The 19,852-nt window shown below is 39.8% G+C and overlaps 1 protein-coding gene across 1 annotated transcript in view; it reads left to right on the forward strand.

Moving 5' to 3' along the window:
- Snap91 (synaptosome associated protein 91) overlaps window positions 1–19,852 on the forward strand; it is a 108,424-nt gene that overhangs the window by 50,074 nt on the left and 38,498 nt on the right. Inside the window, exons 7-11 of the mRNA XM_050118935.1 lie at window positions 3,351–3,457; window positions 7,444–7,485; window positions 13,444–13,514; window positions 15,432–15,437; window positions 19,231–19,258. Of these exons, the coding sequence (XP_049974892.1) occupies window positions 3,351–3,457; window positions 7,444–7,485; window positions 13,444–13,514; window positions 15,432–15,437; window positions 19,231–19,258 (254 nt within the window). The remainder of the gene's footprint in view (window positions 1–3,350; window positions 3,458–7,443; window positions 7,486–13,443; window positions 13,515–15,431; window positions 15,438–19,230; window positions 19,259–19,852) is intronic.

Here is a 19,852-nt window from a genome sequence, read left to right on the forward strand (position 1 = left end):
TCTTTGCTCCTAATTCTCTTTTCTCTTTCAGCCATCCATCTTTTCAACCTGCAACCCCAGTTCTCTTTATTGTCATCTTCCTGGGCTCTGCAGCCTGTCAGGAATGACATCTTATTGATTCTTTCTTATCCTCCCTTACTTAGCCTTATTCATACTTCTTCATCAAGAGCAATGGATTTGGTACCTGCAGTTCACTTAGCCGTCAGACAAGTTCAGCCGTGTAATTCCTCCTACTGTTGCCCTGACAGCTGCTGTTTTACTTTACTGTGCGTTGATTTCATACATAGATGGTATCAAGAAGGCAATTTCTGTTTAGATTAAAATAATAGCTTATTTGAGTCATTTTAATTTTTAATTTGATAACATTAACTTACTGGCTACATTAGGAGAGGAAAAAGTTTCAGGACCATTGAACTGTTTTGTATTAAGGACTTTGGGGAAGTGGCCCAAGCATCCCCTTTGTTCTGCTGTGTGGCCTTCATCGGCATGGCCAGACTGCTCCTCTTCAAGTAACAATCTAACTAGCAGATAGGCACACAAAATAGGGATCCTGATTGTTTTGAGGCAAGTATGTGTTTTGCTGATAAGAGTCACCCTTATGAAAATGTGTATTGGTTGAAATCAAAGACTTCATGACCAACTTTGTGTATGAATTAGAAACAGTTTGGATGCTCTCTTAGTCCAGGTTTCCAATGCTCTGATGAAACACCATGGCCAAAAGCAGGTTGGGGAGGAAAAGGTTTGTTTCCCTTGCAGTTCCATATCACTGCTCTTCCTTAAAGGTGGTCAGGGCAGGAACTCAAATAGGAGACAGGAGCTGATTGAGGCAGATGTGATGGAGGTGCACGGCTTACAGGTTTGATACACTGTCTTGCTCAGCCTGCTTCCTTACAGACCTCAGAACCGCCCACCCACAGGTGGCCCCACCCATAATGGACTGAGCCCTCCCACATCAATCACTAATTAAGAAAATGCCCTACAGGCTTGCCTACAGCCGAATCATATACAGGTTGATTTTATGGAGCCATTTTCTTAAGGAAGGTTCCCTCCTCTCAGATGACTGTGGTTAGTGTCATCTTGACATGAGAACTAGCTGGGACAGGCGCTACAAAACTTGAAACTGATTATCACAGTGAAACTCTGACATCCAAGTGAGACGTCTTTCTCTGACTAACGGTCTCGTTATAGTCTAGGTGGGAATCTGTCCCAAAGTCGATGCTGAAACATTGTATCACAGTTTTGCAGCTGTCAACTTTGATCATCTCGGATACTGAAAAACATGTTATCTTCAGTGGGGAAGGAAAAAGGTTCCTTCCAAAAAAAAAGGGGGATTTTCTCTGGACCCTTCCTGTGACTCCAGGGGATGGCGAAGCCTCATAGATTTGCTCCAGCAGTAGAACACTCTGTGTGGCCTTTCTCTGTCATTCCTAGTACACTATTAGAGAAATGGCTATGGATTATAGCCTGGAGAGAGAGTGACTGAAGGCCTTTTGTTATTGAATCCCTACTTACCAAGAGAAAAAAAAAACAGAAAAATGCACGAGACAAAATTGCTTCACTGTTGATGTATTAGTTCAAAGGGGAAATTGGTATTTCTCAATTGGACTTCTTTTCTCTTGGAGCTTCTGAAGATCAGATAGGAAGAAATAAGTTAGATGACAGTAAAGAGAAGTAATTTACGAAATTTGAACAAAATAGTCTGGAGTAAAGGGAATACAGAAAGAAGTATAATTTTCAGAATAAATCCCAATTTTCCATTTTTTACAGTACAAAAGGTTTCTCCCATTGTAACAACATGATGCTCGCAGTAGCATTAGAAAACAGGCGAGGGTAGATAAGAAATGATGTTCAGATTTGACCTCTGAACATCTTTAATTTATTCTTGATGATTTCATAATACCCCCATGGATCCCTCCCCTCTTCTTTCCAATAGATTTGATGTCTTTTTTTTTTTTTTTTAATGATCTACTGGGTTTGACCAGGCTTGTTTACATGACCATGAGCATGGGTGGGGACCGTTGACAAGAGTGTGGTCAGCTTGCCAGCTGGCCTTTCTAAAATAATAATAATAAAATAAATAAATAAAATAGGACTGATCTTGTCAAATCATGGCATGAAGAAAACAATCTTTGTTTCCTTGAGCCTTTGGCTTGACTTAAACGCACTACATTTAAGGCCTGTGTTAAAAGTAGAATTACTAAAGGCTACCACCAGAAGGTAATGAGTAGTTATCCTAGGTAATTAGTTCTTCACCTAATTATATTTTTCAAACTTTTCTTAAGAAAACTAAAAATACTTTGGAGGTAGTCAAATTACAAGCTGAATGACATGAAGAATTCTCTTGTGAGAGAATAGAGAAGTAGCGTGACGTTAGCCATATGCAGATTTAAAGTGACGCACTTGTAAAGCAACTGTCAGGCGAACTGTTGCTCATATCTACTGTAGAAGGCTGCTTGCTGCATTGCCATTTGCGGTGTCCACTGGTAATTATGGACAGAATGAAATGGCAAATGCCTGGCAAAGACTCTGAGAAAGTTATGGTTTTCCTTTAAACATATATAAAAAAGACATTGCCATACTGTAATCAAAACAAAGAACCCTAATGACTGAGTTCTAGACTTGGGGGGGGGGCGCGGGTAACGCCAAAAGAAAACAACAAGGTGATTGCTGTCTCCCGGTAAAGTTGAGAAAAAGATTAGGCTCACAAAGCAGAAAGTCCTGAAAGGTTTGGTGAGCCAAATGACTTTGTAAAACACACTGTAATATTTGGCAGAAATAATTTATGACCAGTCTACACATCAACTGGCATGAGTAGAATTATAAGGAATTCTTCAGTTCTGGAATATTTAATAAAGTATAGGTATATAATGTATTGATTATTGCTTTGTGTGAGTAAGTAAGAAAATAATAACCTTAGGACTGGGATGTCACCCAGTATAGAGCTCTCTCCTGGCATGGCTTCAGTCTCCAGCATCCAAAAGAGAGTGGGTAAGAAGAGAAGAGAGGAGAGAAACAAAAGAATAAGGATGCTGTGGAATGCAGCCGTAGCTTTGAGTTGAGGTTATCATTAGGAATGGTTTTAAAACAAATCCAGAAGCATGGGGATCATGAATTAACCTGTTGTGCTGGTTCCTCTATGCTCCCGACTCTGTTCCTTTGTTGCTGAAATTGCTTTGTGGGAGGCAGATGATGGCCATACGCCTTTCTTCAGCCACTCTGCTTCTCTCTTTCGGTCCGATTTTAACATGTACCTGCCTATGCTTTGATTCAGGCCTTAAGCTTTAAGGAATGAATGCTTAAGAGTAAAACAGGATACTCTTTTCAAATTGCTTATCACTTATCTCTTGTAGAAAAGTTTTTTGAGATGAAGAAAGGACAATGTAAAGACGCGCTAGAAATTTACAAACGATTTCTAACTAGAATGACGCGAGTGTCTGAATTTCTCAAGGTCGCAGAGGTAAGTGGTCCAGACTTGGTTGCTAAGGTAGTCGGAACTAGTGCGCAGCATCATGTCTGGGTGGATAAGACATCTAGCACGGTGTCCAGGATATATGAGGATGAGAGGTCAGCTTAGAGTCCCCCTCCCCCACCTGTCAGTCAAAGCAGTGTTCTGCACTCCTGCCTCCCATTCAGATGCAGTCAAACAAAATCTTCAGGGGCTATGAGATCATTGCTGGTCTACTGGTTGGCCCAGGCCCCCATGCCACCTAATGACCATTTTGTTGTTGTTTTATTGTAAGAGAGTGCTGTATTTTGAACCCTACATTTGGCTTTAGAAAAATCTATCTATTGTTTATAAAGTATAAATCATGAGTCCTGCTCTCCCTTATCCTGTCAATGACTTAATCATAATGAAAATGCTAAAATATAAATTTTATGGAGATTACACATGACTGCAAAATACGGTGTTCCTGAGATTATCTGTAAATTGGAGTTCTGGTTTGTTTGTTTGTTTGTTTGTTTTTTCTCTTGTGAAATCGAGGACTTAATTTGTGCTAATACTGGAAGTGATGATGCTAACATAGCCCCCTGTGGGATGGCCAGTGGGTTTTGTCTCACATGTTGTGTCGAAATAAGAAGCGGCGGGGCTGCGTCCCCAGCACCCCAGCCGCTTGGCTAGTTTATGCCCAAAATAACAACACACAAACTGTATTCATTTAAACACCGCTTGGCCCAGCTAGTTCCAGCTTCTTATTGGCTAGCTCTTACATATTGTTCTAACCCATTTCTAATAATGTGTGTAAGCACCCCAAGGTGCGCTTACCGGGAAGATTCTAACCTATGTCCATGTTGGGTCGGAGCTTCATCGCGTGTGCCTCAGAGAGCAGAGCTATCGGGAGAGCGGAGCATGGTGTCTCTGCTCCAGAGAGCAGAGCTGTCGAGTCTCTCCGGAAGCAGAGCAGAGTCTGACCTCACTTCCTCTTCCGCCCAGCATCCTATTCTGTTTATTCCACCCACCTATGTTCTAAGCTATGAGGCCAAGCAGTTGGTTTATTATAATTAACCAATTACCTTCCTCAATCAATATTGACTGACTGACTCATAGAGAGCCTGGGATGCAGTGTGAGAGACTCCAGGTTCGACAGAGAAGCCTATAATGCTATGGGCATGAGGCATTCATGACATGCCTGTACTTCTTTATTATTATTAATTATTATTATTATTTCATTATTATAAAACTGTCTGCATCTTCTTGATACACAGATCTTATTTGTTTATATTTTGTATGATTTTCCCCCTTAGTTTAGCCATAATTATTAGTATAATCTAGTAAAAATTGCTCAGTTCTTTCTGTGAAAGGATCATTTATGTCCAGGCACTCTGAACAGAAGATGGCTTCATTTCCCACTTGGACAGTGTGCTGTGTGTGCACATACCTCCCTAAAGGGCACTGGACGGTGAAGTGTGTCCACATACTTCCCTGAACGACACTAGACAGTGTGCAGTGTGTGCACATACCTCCCTAAACAACACTGGACAGTGTGCTGTGTGTGCACATACCTCCCTAAAGGGCACTGGACAGTGTGCACTGTGTGCACATACTTCCCTAAACAACACTGGACAGTGTGCTGTGTGTGCACATACCTCCCTAAAGGGCACTGGACGGTGAAGTGTGTCCACATACTTCCCTGAACGACACTAGACAGTGTGCAGTGTGTGCACATACCTCCCTAAACAACACTGGACAGTGTGCTGTGTGTGCACATACCTCCCTAAACAACACTGGACAGTGTGCTGTGTGTGCACATACTTTCTAAAACAGCAAACAAAATGACCCCCAAGAACTTCAAGAACTTCAGAGAAAAGAATTGCTGACACAGATTCTTGTTGTTTATGTAAGTTTGTGTTTGTGTCCCTTTGTGCCTCATGTTAAACTTATGCCAGTGAAGAAGAGATACATAGAGAAGGTGTCAGTCTAAGAGTCTATCTCTAAAAATGGAATAGTAAATGTATTTTGTGAACATTTTATGGAATGGACCCTAATTCTATAAAAGTGTTTTACTAGAATAAGCACCTGAAGTTTAGTGGGATAACTATAATAATTTGGTTTTCTTTTATGTTTAAGTAGTGTTTCTTACTGTTTGAATACACCAAAGATAGTATAGAATGATTTGGTTATAATCAGTCAATACAGAAAGTTTCAGTAGATGTCCAGACCTTAGGTGTGTCCCCAGCAGCACTCATACATCATATGAGCTCTTACTTGATGGCTAATCTGTAGTTAGAACAATTTTCCTGAGGAGTCTAAGGAAGGCTTTCATAACATCATTTTAAGATGTAACTGCAGCTGAGTGTACCTCAGCAAGAGTGCAGTGTGGTTTGGGTGAGGCCCTGTGTTAGATTCCTGGTACCACAGATGCTAAGCAATAAACTAAGAATGCATACTGGCTGCTTAGAAAGTATAACTGAGCTGTCCAGCATACACGAAAGTCCCCAGCCTTCTGATAGGAATTGCTTGAAGAACAGAAAACTCACCATGTCTTAGGCTCTTCAGCCTACTTAATTTATTTGAGCCCCAATTTTATTAATAAACAAATTACATAGTAAACTATAAACAAAATCAATTATAAAGTTATAGTCTAAGAATCAGAAGAAACTTTAATATTAGTTAATAAATGATCCATTAAGTAAATTATGAGACAAGGAAGTTCTGTGCAGTGCTTCTGAAAAGCAGGACATTCTCTATGCTAACATGGACACACCCCTAAGCTTAATGAACAATTAAGTACAATACAAAATAGAAAAGTGCAGAGAAAATGAAATCATGAATTTGTAGGAAGGTGGGCAGACTTGGAAAATACAATATGAAGTGAGGTGACCCGAACTGAGAAAGAAAAGAGACTGTGTGAATCCAGCCTGTATTACATACACATGTATGAATACATGAACAGTTCGAAGTGTGGGTATAGTGTAAGAGAAGGTGACATTAGATGACAGAGAAGGAAAGAGTGCAGGCAAGGGGACGCATTAGTCATGAAGGAGAATATAAAGCCAGTCAGAGTGTGTGTGTGTGTGTGTGTGTGTGTGTGTGTGTGTGTGTGTGTTGGATACGTGAATGAAAATACGATCAACAGTTAAGTGTAAAATCCTAAGCTTAGCTCTGCTGCTTTGGAATGGCCATTCTAACTGTGTGCAAGTTCCCTGGGGTGTTTAGTCTGGGACTGGGTGAAAAGAAAAATTAAGCCTAGTGTACCTTATATGCTGCTATTGGTGGAGGAAAATGAAATACTTAATATTTCAAATTTCCTTGATTCTATATAAACTCTAGAAAAGTGGTTTTCAACCTTCTTAATGCTATGATCCTTTAATACAGTTCCTTATGTTGTGGTCACCCATAACCATAAAGTTATTTCATAGCCACTTCATAACTGAAATTTTGAAACTGTTACTAATCATGTATAAATATCTGATATGTGACCCCATCCCCAGAGGGTCATGACCCACAGGTTGAGAACTGCTGCTCTGGAAGACTGTCTAAGAAACTGGCAAAGTGATTCTGTCTGTGAAAGAGGATAGAAGCTACTCCCTGAGCAAAAGATTAAAATAAAATAACCTAAAATAACCATTCCCCAAGGACTCCGTGGACAGAATTATTTAAATTTTGTTTGAATGGTTTCATAATTTCTTGGCTTCTATGAAACATATAGGGTACATTTAAAATTCACGCCTCAGGATGTTTTTCATTTATTTTTGTATTCTCATAAAATTCTATAAACTTGTTATAACTAAGAGTTAGTTTAACTATATTAATGAGTTTATTACCTTATTATATTTAGTGGGAAACTATGCTTAAAGTAAGATTGATACTCAGAGTAGTAACTGATTTACACCAATAATAGGCTATAGTTTTAACAAATCCAAGAGTGATTTTACATTAAATGCCAAAAAGTCATAAAAGACCAATTAGTAATTTTATTTGTTTTTTTTTTTTTTAATCCACAGCAAGTTGGTATAGACAAAGGTGACATTCCGGATCTCACGCAGGTAAGTGTGTGGAGGGTCTACCAGCAGACAATACATTGATAAGTAATAGGTTGCCACGAATGGGCATACTTTGTAAATATTTCATAGATTTTGAGTTTAAGCAAGCCAGTTTTCTCAGAAATTATTCAACCTTACTAATTTTTTTTCTAATTATTGATTTTTTTTTCTGGGGAGAAAAGGAAGATTTCCCTGTCTGTCAGCTGTCGCTTCTTTAGGGACATCCGAACATCCTAGTTGGGCTCATTGCTTCATGACGTGAACCAATGAGGGCAGTGACTGTGTCTGTGACAGGGCTCGGGGTCTCAGAGGTGACTTCTGGCCTTCAGAGCACGTGACTGTTCTTTGCTGTCCTTGTTCTCCAGAGGGAGAAACCCTGGTGTCCAGGTTTTGCATTCCCCCTCGCGCCCCTACGAAGATGCGAAGATGAAGACTTCCTGTATAAATGCTCTCAGTGGTGCCAATTGAGGCGTGATTTTTTTTCTGGGCCCAGTTTTAAAATGACAGTGAGGTCTGGGCCTCCTTACCAGTCACATCAGCTGTCACATGTACGGCTCCCAGAGAGAGCAGATGCCAAGTTGAAAACGGTCTTCAGTATGATTGACAGGAGCGGGTGTGGTTCTAACACCCTGTGATGGTAAATTTCAGCCTCACAGGTGCCTTTTACTAGAAGCAGTATTGTGGGGGTTCTTTTGGGGGGTAACCACCAGCACCCAGATTAATTACAAAAGCTTGGCCTTAACTTAGGCTTGTTACCAACCAGCTCTCATAACTCAGATTAACCTGTTTCTATTAATCTACATTCTGCCATGTGGCTTTTCATTTCTCCTTCATTCTCTATGTCCAACTCCCCTCGTGTCTCTCTAATACTCTCAGGCACCTGCATTCTTCCTGAGTTCCTCTCTCTGCCCAGAAGTGCTGCCTAATCGCCCCTGCCTAGCTATCTGCCATTCCGCTCTTTATTAAACAATCAGGTGCCTTAGGCAGGCAAGGTAAATCAGTGAGACATCTTTACACAGTTTGTTCAAACATTCCCACAACACACACGGGTCATGAGTCACGTGAATGTTGTATCTTTTTTTTTTTTTTTTACTTAGTCATTATAGTAGAAAAGAATGAAACCCCCCTCTTGGTTTGAAAGGTTGTTTTAATTACTTGTGTGTATGTATGGAGCCTGCACATGTGCACCACATGCACATACATGCAGGAGTTTACAGAGGCCAAAAGAGGGGGTCAGATGCCTTGAAATTGGAGCTAGAGTCAACTTTGAGTCACCATGTGCTAGGAACTGAACCAGGGTCTTCTACAAGATCAGCAAGTGCTTTTAACACTGAACCGTCTCTCTAGTCCTATTCCCCACTTTTAAATAATATCACGTTATCTATTATTAATTTGCCAACTTTATAATTTCTTGAAATATTTGCATACTTAAAATAATATGTAAATACTGCTTTTTACTAGAAATGAGGGCAGTTGAAGATGAAGGCTTTCTCTTTTTATATTACTAAAATATAAAGTATCAATAATTCTTACAAATTAAGCTCATTGAATAATTCAGATCATAATGGCAGTATATTCTTTAGTTAAGGGGAGACAGAACCCATGCATAGATGAAATATTAGTTAAAAAAAATTTCTACTCCTTTTAGTGTTAGCTATTGAAGTGTATACCTGAATAAGGTGCTGATATTTTTGAGCATGGGTAAATATTAGATATGCATGAATTATTATTTTAAGAATATTTTTGTTGAAGTAGATTTACTTTGTAACATCATAAGAAAATTGATGCTTTCATTTTTTCATCTATAGCAAAAAACTACATTGCATTTTTTCCTAGCTATTCCAGATAAATAATACATGTTATAAAAGATGGGCATTGCATGTTTAGTTCAATGAAGAGTTTTTAGAAATGGCAAGTTTTCTTTTACACTATACATAACCCTCACTGTGGGATAAATACAAACTAGCTATTTAGTTCAGGGGAGCCTGACAGGTAAGAACAGGCCCTCGCTGTCTCCTTTTGGGCAGTCTAGACACTATGAGAGAGCCAAGGGACTATATAAATACCTCTGTTGGTTTTCAATTTTGAAAATGATAGCAGATCATTGAAAGAAGGGGCCCATCCTTGGGTTTTATTTTTAATGATACCATAGTATTCATTGCAACTTATGTAATTGCTCAAGAATTCTGCAGACACATTTAAAGTTGTACAGTATATGTGTCAGAACTTGGAAAGCCAACTTGACTCCTCTCCTGAGCCTAAGGTCATCTATAATAGAGTCATTAGAATCCAGAATGTTCTGTCCTGTTTTCCTTATTGCTAAGAGCAGCATAAATGCCAGGATAAATTACCACCCCATTAAAAACTCCTCTAGCTGAACTCTATGCACATTTAAATTTAAATGGGAGAGTGCTGCATGCTTCTGGAATTTCTTAATTAGTAGGTTGATCGTGTTTTCCTGGTGATTGTGAGCCACATACACATCTCCATAAATTATCTTTTAGAGCCCCTCTGCAGGTTAAGGGGGATCTCACACTGAGCTACAGATTTAGGACCTCCCAGTCCCCCCAACAGTACAGACAGGTCCAAGCTGAAATATGAGACCTTCTGAAGTGAAAACCTGTAGAGAGTGTTAAATCAGGATTAATCCAGAGGTGAATCTGCGGTACAAGGTGGTGTGACTCTATTAGCTCCTTTTAAATGGAGGTCTCATCACTGCCAGGCTCCTTCATAGCTTCTAGAGCTACTTCATCTCTCCACAGAGTGAACAAAAATGTCTTTCTGGAAGGAATTACATAGGGGCTGAAAGGGTGGCCTGGGTTAAGAGTGCCTGCCACTCTTGCAGAGGACCGAGTTTTTTCCCAGACCCAAGTCAAGTGGCTCACAGGGCCTATAACTCCAACCCCAAGGGATCCAGCATCCTCTTCTGACCTCCTTGTGTTGACCTCATGAACAAACTTACTCGACATGAATTATTATTTTCTTTTCTTTTTTTAAATTGAAATTAATTTTTTCATACAACATTTCTTATCAGTTTCCCCATACGATATTTCTTATCCCCTCCCCTAACTCCTAGATATGTCTACCCTCCTCACCCACCCAAATCCATATCTTCTTTCTCTCTGTATCTTTAGAAAACAGGTAGGCAAACAAACCAGAATAAAGAAAGAAAAAACACAAACACAAACACATACACACACCAAATTAAAAAAAATGCAAAAACAAAATTGGAAGCTACAATATATAAGCAAAAGGCCAGTAAAACAAAAAAAATGCCCAAGCAAAGCAATATAAGACAGAAAGTCTACAAAAATAACCACTGGGGTCATTTTGTGTTGGCGATCTACTGCTGGACATGAGGTTGATGTACCCAGGGAAACTCTATTGGAGAAAAACCAATTTTTTCTTTGCAAAGTAATAGGAATTAAGTTGAAAAAATGATGGTGAGCTGACTTCCTTTTGAACTTAGAATAAAAGGGAATTAAAACTTCTCAAAAAAAGGGGGAGCAAAGGGATTTAACACATACTCCCCACTTTAGTGGTGAACAGTAAGCACCAGCGTGCATATAGCATCAACATATTTAGATGATTCTTGACGGTCAGTTACATTTCCAAAAGACACTTAAGGTAGTGATTTGGGGGAGACGAGAGTATGATCTCCCAACTGGAATATTTCTCCTCAGCACTTAGAGTGGTTTCTGAGATCTAATCCAGATTTGAATTACCTTTATGTATTTTTAAACTTGGTTTTCATGTTTTACACCCTAAAGCATATAAATGGCAGGTGGATAGTTTTTTTTTTTTAAACTCTGGGCATCATGGCAGATGCCCCGATGAATCTAGTTATGATTCATATTATTTTGAATGAATTTATTTCAACCAAATAATTCTCACAATAGCATTTTCTCTTTGGAGTGTGTGCCTAAATTTTAAACTCCGTGTATGAAGAAACTCTTAGGGTTTGGTGCCCGGAGTTTTGGTTGACCTGAAAACTGCTGGCAGAGAGAAGTCTCATTTTAAAGCGTATGCCATTGGTGATGCTGTTCGTTGACCTATACACTTGGCCATTTTTCTGAAATGAGAAAGTAAAGATGCTACCGACTCTCAGTGTTCCCTCAAGTTTCTGTTACTGTGGCAGAGGCATTCTGAAAGTTTGCCTGATTTGAAGTTCAGGACGCCCCCCGCCCTCCCAGAGGAGGCCATCTTTATGCGGTGCCGGCCGACTGTGTGAGGAGTTGATTCTCCACCAGCAGTGAAAAAGGCATGCATCATGTGCTCCTGGACACTCCTATCAAAGGACATTTTTTTCCCAAAGAAGAACTTCTCTTGGATCACATGTCCTTATGAAAAATATAAACGTTAAGGCACTTTGAAAATCCCTAGGATAAAAGGCTCAAGCTTAATTATATGTAGAGTAACTCCCTGGAGCAAGTCTGCTTGGGCATCATCCTGACACGTCTTCTTTACAGCTGTTGTGCTCTCTACTTCAGCATTCAGTTCTTTCAGTTATTAAAAAATTTCCCACCAGACCTGGTGGCACACACCTGCAGTCCAAGTACTCGAGAGGCAGAAGAAGGGAAATCTCTCTGAGTTCGAGGCCAGCCAGGCTCCGTAGTAAGATCCTGTCTCCAAAAAGAGGGGCTGAGGAACAGAAATGTCCTTGGGGAGAATGAAGTTATAATCTCTCTTTCTGATGTTTTGTCTTAATCTCCGTACTAACAGGCCGGAGACTGTGGGTCCTATGGAGTCTTTGCTAGCAGTGTTTTGTTCTGCATTTTAAATTAATAGTGTTTGCTTTTCCTATATAAACTTCTTAATTTGCACTTAGCAAAAGAATCATACTGTGTTTACATTTCATTTCACATGCAGAGGACACGGGTCTTACGATAAAGAGAGATTCTGTGACTTGATACTTGTTTCCCAACATAATTTATATGGGAATAAAGAAAAATGGAGTTTGTTCTTAGGCCGCTTTGGTCTATCTTCATTGTCATCATTAACATCAGTAGTTGAAAAGAATGTGAAGTTACCAGATAGAAGTTTATCTAACAAGGTTTAGCTCAGTTATATTTTCTGCTTAAAGTTCCAATGCATATTTATTTAATGAGCATTTCCTTATAATATATAATCTAATGTATAGAAGAAAATTTCCATTAACCATGTTAAAAATTCATTTTTTGAAACTTATAAGTTTATTCTCAGTGGACTTTGCTGGACATTGTTGAATAAATCTATCTTCACCTGAACTGTCTTTGAAATTCCATCTTGTATCATCTTACAACCTTCTAGATTCCTTGACAGCTTTTCACTCTGAAGTCTAAGTTTGTTTGACAGTGCTGATATGGGCATCCATTTCCATCCCACTTTTGTAATTTGAATCAAGTCAATATGCTTATTTACATACTAACTTTTATATATAGTCATGATTTCATTTAATTTGCATTTATAATCATATAATTACATATGATAATCACATAAATGTTTAAGATTTGAATTTATTATATTCATATTTCCTAATATTTCAATCAGGCATGCATAAATTTTTTATAAATTTTAATGTATTTTCAAATTTCTATAAATCTATATTTGGGCACATATGTTTTGGATTTGGGTGTAAATAAACATCTTTTCACTATGGTTCTGTGTGAAGTGGTAGTGAACTCGATCTTAGTCCACCTAAGCAGTAACAGTAAACACCCATCCAGTACAGTAAACACCCTTCACTGGAACCCTGTTGTAATGTCATTGAGTATGCAGTGGAGGTAAGTCTATTTAAGGTGGACCTGTCTGAGATACCACAGAATTTAAATACCTAGATATCAAAGGACCTGGGATGAAATCATCTCACACAGATGTGAGGATGCTTACATAGGCCTCCACTATACAGGGTTACAGTGATGTTAAAGTGTGCTTGCTTTGAAAGAGAACAACACAGACATTTATTTTTATTTCTTATTGTAGGCTCCCAGCAGTCTTATGGAGACCCTTGAACAGCATCTAAATACCTTAGAAGGAAAGAAACCTGGAAACAAGTACGCATTGCTTGTATATCGTAAATAAGATGAAAAACACCAAGTGGTTCTTAATGGGAATGAGAGTTCTCAGGGGGACACCTCCTCCAGTGCAACTTCAGGGTGTGCTTAGCTGCTGCTGGCTTTCTGCAAATCATTTCCCTGGGGCACCCTACCCATCCTCTTCTATCAGGTGACACCTGACCTCAGCCTGTCTGCACTGATGCAGCCCAGTAATCAGTGACGCACAGCAGGTTGACTGGACCTGCCCTTAGAAGTCACTCTTGAAAACTTAAGGCTGTTGTGGTTGACTGTGACTAAAACAAGCAGAATTTCACAAGCGTCCTTGAGTACTGAGACATTCCCAATTGCAGTGTGAGAAAAGAGAAGCCTTCGAATGTGGTTTTCAGGGCCACACTTCCTTGAGCGTCAGGCACATCATGCTGTTGATGCTTTACTCTAGAATCATCGTTCGGTAGCAGGAGCAGCAGGCAGGCGATGATTCATGCAGTTTTGCTGGTTCTGAGGACTTCCTGTTTGGGTACTTAGTTTTTGGCTGCTTTCTTCATTGTGTACAAAATAATGCCCAGGTTCCTGTCTTCCCCACCTCTGTAACAGACATCAGACTTGTCTGTGCACAAGGCCTGCTCCTTTCCAGCCTTCATCCCTTGTTCCCACTGTATTTTTTCAGCCTTGGCCCTGCCTGTCTCCTGGTGTAAATCCTGGGCTTCCTGGGAAGACCCTCTGCAACCCCACCTATATATGAAGCCTTCCTTCCTTAGGCATGAGCTTCTCTGTATTGTGGCTTTTTATCCACATGGGTAATTCCAAAGAATTTTGGTTCTAGATGCCAGGGACTGTTTTACACTTTATTATGGGAACAATGAAAGCAGGCCCCGCTCCACAGTCAGCTTGCAGTCTGTCATTAGTGGTCCTAACTTCAGGTGGAGTTCACTTAGCTCATCTGATAGCTCAGGAATTAGTTGTTGCAGGGCTAATGGCTGGTCATAGATTTGGGGTTGTCTGTGTGTTTTTATTTTTTTTGCCAGTTATAGAGCTGTGAATATTTAACTCTTCTCTGATCCCTCCCTGGGCATCCTCTCGAAGCCTAGGCTTATGTCTTGATGTCACATATTTTGCCAATTATTTCATCAGCTGTGTTTTTCCTGCCAAATTAGTTTAATTTGGTTTTATACATAGTGTCTGGTATAGTTTTAACTTTTCAGTAGGGAAGTTTTTGGGGCATATTTGTCCCCATAGCCTCAGTGATGGATGACAAGACCTCTCTGGTTGTTTTTAGGCCAGGCTGTGGTCCAGTGTAGCTGTGGTTGACAGATGTTGGTGTAAGACAACCACATTACAATATACTGGGCCACTCTCTGTTGGGATAGTTGGGAAGCCAGATGAGTTGACTGGGACTTAGACAAATGGGCGCAGAGAGTTGAGAACTGTCCCTGCTCCAGTGGCTGAAGGACCTTGCCTATGCATGTTCCCTCAGTCTGTCTGTCCCTGTTGAGTGCCTTATGTGTACTGCAAGCTGCTTCTCAAGCCTTTGCTCTCTCAGGCAGGCACTGCCGACCTCGCTATGTTTCTTATTGAAATGTCCAGTGCTGCCTACACCAGAGCCTTTTTCCCCCAACTACAGCCTCTTAAGCCTGCCTTTGACTCTGAACTTGCCCCTGTATGGCCAATTTGAGGAAAATTTACCCATAGGCATTTTTAGAAATAGGAACTAAACTCCATATGTAGTCCATAGCCAAACTCATTCAGCTTAGAATAACTTTTCTCGCTTCTTTAAAATCACTTTATGCTTGCCAGATTCCTTTCAGTAATTGGCTGAAAACACATTTTATTCAGTCTTTTGTTGATCTGGTTTTAAGAAAGAACAAAGTTAACTCATTTCTCCTTTGTGTATTTGTGCTTCCATGGGAACTTAAGTGAAGGGTGAGTACTGTGCTAAGTAGCTTTGCATTTGGTAACCAAAACCACTTACTATTCTATATTTGGTGTCTGAAATTTTGAAAATTGATTAGTGTCCATCTTCTGCATCTATGTTTCTATTATGTATTTTTTTTCTCCTAAAGTGTCTGGAAAGAATGGTTTTGCTTCCTTTGGGTCTTATTGGATCATAATTAACAGTATCTCTTAGGTGTTTAAGTAACTGTCTTTTAGGAAAGATATTTCATTATTTCATTTAATAAATAAGTGAAAGATTGTCTTCCGGTACACTGTTGAAAGCCAAGGCAATTTTACAACGAGCATAGATTGCTTGTTTGAGGTTATTTTTTTTTTTTTGCCATCCCATAGCGATACAAAACTCTTCTAACCCCTTGTGTATGTATATGCCATTGTAAATGTCTGCTGTGATAAGCCTAAGCCAGGTGTGGTAGCAGACACCTTTAGTCCCAGCATCGGGAGGCAGAGGCAAGCATATCTCTGAGTTCAAGAGTAAGTTCCAGGACTACAAAGAAACCCTGTCTTGAAAACAAAACAAAACAAAAAGACTGCTAGATTAGACATGAATACCTTTCACTTTTAGTACCATATCCACTGACAGGCATTAAATAATGTGGAATACTGTATGGCATAACTTTGTGTATTCTTTCCTTTATGATTCCATAGCACAGAAAACTGGATTTGATTTTATTTCTGTTGTGGCATACTAAGTGTTGAACTGAGCATGTAGGAAATCCAATATATCTTGTGTAATTAAAATTGTTTGCAAGATATTGATAGGCTCTTACATCTCTGTATTTTTGTGGATAACATTCATGTTCAACACTACATAGGAATTATTGTTGGGGATGAAGTAAATAACAAAGGTTCTTCTCTTGAGAACTTGCTATTTCCATCTTTAAAAGAAGCGTCGACATTTTCTGTGTTCATAAAAAAGTCTGTAGGCCTGTTTGTAGCAATTTAAGGATTATTTTCTTAGATTTACAGTATAGGCCATTCATTCTCCTTTAAAATTATCAGTAGTGCCTTAGTTTTCTCAACGATCTGCTATGTAGATTTCTCTAAGTCCTGGTTAAGTTTCCATCGCTATGATGAGCACCACAGCCAAGGCAGCTTAAGGAGGAAAGGGTTTATTTCACCTTACAGCTCACAGTCAGTCAGTGAGGGGAGTCAAGGCAAGAAAATCAGTCAGGACAGGGACGTGCAGGCAGGAACTGAAACAGACTGCATGAACGCTGCTTACTGCCCAGTCTGCTTTCTTACACCATCTAGGACCCCATGCCCAGAGATGGCACCACCCACAGTAAACTCAATTCTTCCACATCTATCATCAGTCAAGGAGATGCCCTATAGACTTGTCTGCAGGCCATTCTGATGGAGGCCTTTTTACAGTGGAGCTCCCTCTTCCCAGAGAATTCTCTCTGGTGTCGTTGACAAAAATCCAACACCATGCATGAAATTATAAAAATGAATATTAGTTTGTAGTAAATGTTGTTGTCTGTACTCAAAAATTGGTAGCATTTTCTCTCTTTTAAGTGTCAGTGGCGCATTAAGATGGAATATCAGGCAAAATATTCTCCAAAAGCAGCTGTTTATGACCTATGGGAAAAGAATACATGTCCTATCCCATGTGTGTTTTCTTTAGGGCATGGTTGAATGTGGACCAGGGACAAGCTCTGGGTAGCAGACAGCCTTGGTGTAGATTTCAGTAAGTGATTAATGGCCCCATCGAAACACCTCTGAATATGTCATAGCAAAGGCCAGATAGGGCCAATGGGAACAGAGGTCACTCATGTTGACAGCTTAATTCCAAATAAGATAATTTAGTTACATTTTATTTGTTTATTCATGTGTATATTGTGGAGGGGCAGAGGACCTCTTGTGGGACCTGATTCTCTCTATCCACCCCATGAGTCCAAGAGTCAGACTCAGGCCATCATATTCTGCAGAAAGCACTGTTACACTGAGCTTTCTTGTCAGGCCAAAGACAGTTTCTTAAGACTTTTGCTTCATTGGTGACTATGAAATGAGTACATAAATACATTCTTACTTGAATTTTCAATTTAATACCACCCAAAATGCTAGATATTGTATAAAGTGTTCAGGTAATACAATGGCAGGATGTGTTCTTTTTAGTTAGCCCCCAGGGATGAAGATTGAGATGAGAGACAGTTGAAGTGTGATCAGCGGTGTTCTGACCGCTCAGGGAGAGGCAGTCCATTCTCGCTCATCTGTTTAGTCCATGGGATAGCCACAGGCACTAGTAAGAGTGTTCCCGTGGTGTTTCATGAAGGGTGATCACACCAGTTACAATTGTCTTTCACACATCTTGAGGTTGAGTTCTTTAACAGCAGAGGGCAGTGTTCTATCAGTTTTATTACATAGGCTTATTGTGGAGTAGAAGCCAGTCCCACTATCTGTGTATTGGCTGGCGAATATTTCAGGAGTTCTTGCTTATTATACCCAGTAACTCATCAGATCAGTATCAGGAAGAATTGGCTTGTGAAACTCGACTGAGAGAAAAAGTCACTTCTTCTCAGAAAGTGACCGTGTCAAAGAGTGTTTGTGGTTTCTTTCTTTGCTTTTATTTTGCCAAGTAAACATTATTTTTTATTAAGTTTTCATTTTCATTTTTTTGTTTAATGGTTTTTATGATATATCTAATTTCCTTCCTTTTGAAAATGTATGAAGGAAAATGATGTAAGTGGAAAAAAGTTTAACCAAAAATTCATGATATTTCAACCTTAATGGTGTACTAGATTCGTAGGTTCCTAAATCCATTTTTCTGTAGATGTAAAAACACTGAATGTCTTCACTCCAGTGGAGCCTTTCAAATGGGAAGTTACAGGCACGCATAAGATAGTAATAGCTGGCACAGAGTGTCTGTAAAGAGGTGGAATTTGCATAGGATTGGACAAAATCCCAGTTACTAACTTTGGTATTTGCTCCTGAACGAAAGTCATCCTTACAGCTGACCCTGGCTGCAGCTTCTTATTAAGGTCTGCTTTGCCTTCATTCTTTCCTTATTCTTCATTTCAGGCCACCCCATGTTAGGGAAGGGTGAGCTGTTCAGGCACTGTTTCTAAAGCGTGACTGTCTAGTGCGTGCTAAAGTCAATGTTCCCTTTAAAGACTGTCCCGTTCCTTCATGTTTCCTCAGAAATAACCATCCAGATTGCTCTGCTCTGTCACACTCCCACTAGTTATGACAAACACATGGAAATACTTTTCCTAAAGAGTTTTCATTGCAGGCATGAAGATAACACATACAAGCTACAGGCGTGTAGTCATGTGTGTTGAGTCTGGTTCGCTCACGCGGCTCACAGGGGATCTTGTCTTTTTTTCTCTAAGGTTCCTTCTTTATGCATAAGAGTTGAAGTTAAATGAATTGCAATGAATGATTTTCTTCTTGAGCTTTCTAAGTTTTGAAATAATTAATAGGTATTCGTTTTTAAAGTTTATATAAGTTTACATAATGCGCCTTTTTACAAGGCTTGAGGACCTTTTTGAAGTTGAAATTCTAACTGTTTTTTGGTGGACAATAAACAACAATGAATCGGGAAAAACTCATTTTAAATTTAAGAATGTCCATTGATAGATATTAAGTCAATGGGAACATTGAGACAAGGACTTGACTGAGTAAAAGACAGTGGTGTGGGCTCCTCTGTGACTATGAGAGCGCCATGAAAACAGCCCTGGCGCCGAACGGCATGTCGCCAAACTTGCTGCTTCTGCAGACATCCTCAGCACGTTCACATTTCATCTTCTTGTGTTTCTTTTAGATCTGGTGCTCCCTCTCCATTAAGTAAGGTAAGTTGGGTTGTTTCCCGGGTGTCTTCTTTTTACATGCTGCTTCGTTCAGTGTAAAGCTCAAAGCACCAAGTGTGCACATTCTGCAACACAGCAAGCATACCACACTTTCAGGCCTTTCTCATTTTCTAAAAATCAAAGTCCAGAGTCATGAAACAGTAATGCCCCATGCCTCCTGACCTCAGCCCCTGTAGGCTACCGTTCTTTCTACATTTGCAAATATACCTCATCTGAGTGGATCCAGACAGTCTGGCCTTTCATAATTCGTTTATTTTACTTAATGTGTCTCCAGGGCTCAGCCTAGCCTCAAAGGCCAAGATTTTCTCTTTAAGGTTGAATAAACCTTTCTGTTACACACACACACACACACACCCTGTTTTGTTCATTTTTCCTCCAATAGGTATTTGAGTTACATCCAGATTTTCAGTATAACAGACGACAAACATATGAACTATTCTGTGAAGTGTCTAGTTGAAGGACTGAAGAGATGGCTTAGTAGTTATGAGCAATCACTGCTCTTGCAGAGGAGCCAGGCCCAGTTCCCAACACCCACACTGAGTGGCTCGCAACCTCCAGTGATTCCAGGTGCAGGGG

Source organism: Alexandromys fortis, unplaced genomic scaffold, assembly GCF_014885135.2.
Source record: "Alexandromys fortis isolate MF-2015 unplaced genomic scaffold, M_Fortis_MF-2015_v1.1 scaffold_164, whole genome shotgun sequence".
Taxonomy (NCBI): Eukaryota; Metazoa; Chordata; class Mammalia; order Rodentia; family Cricetidae; genus Alexandromys; species Alexandromys fortis.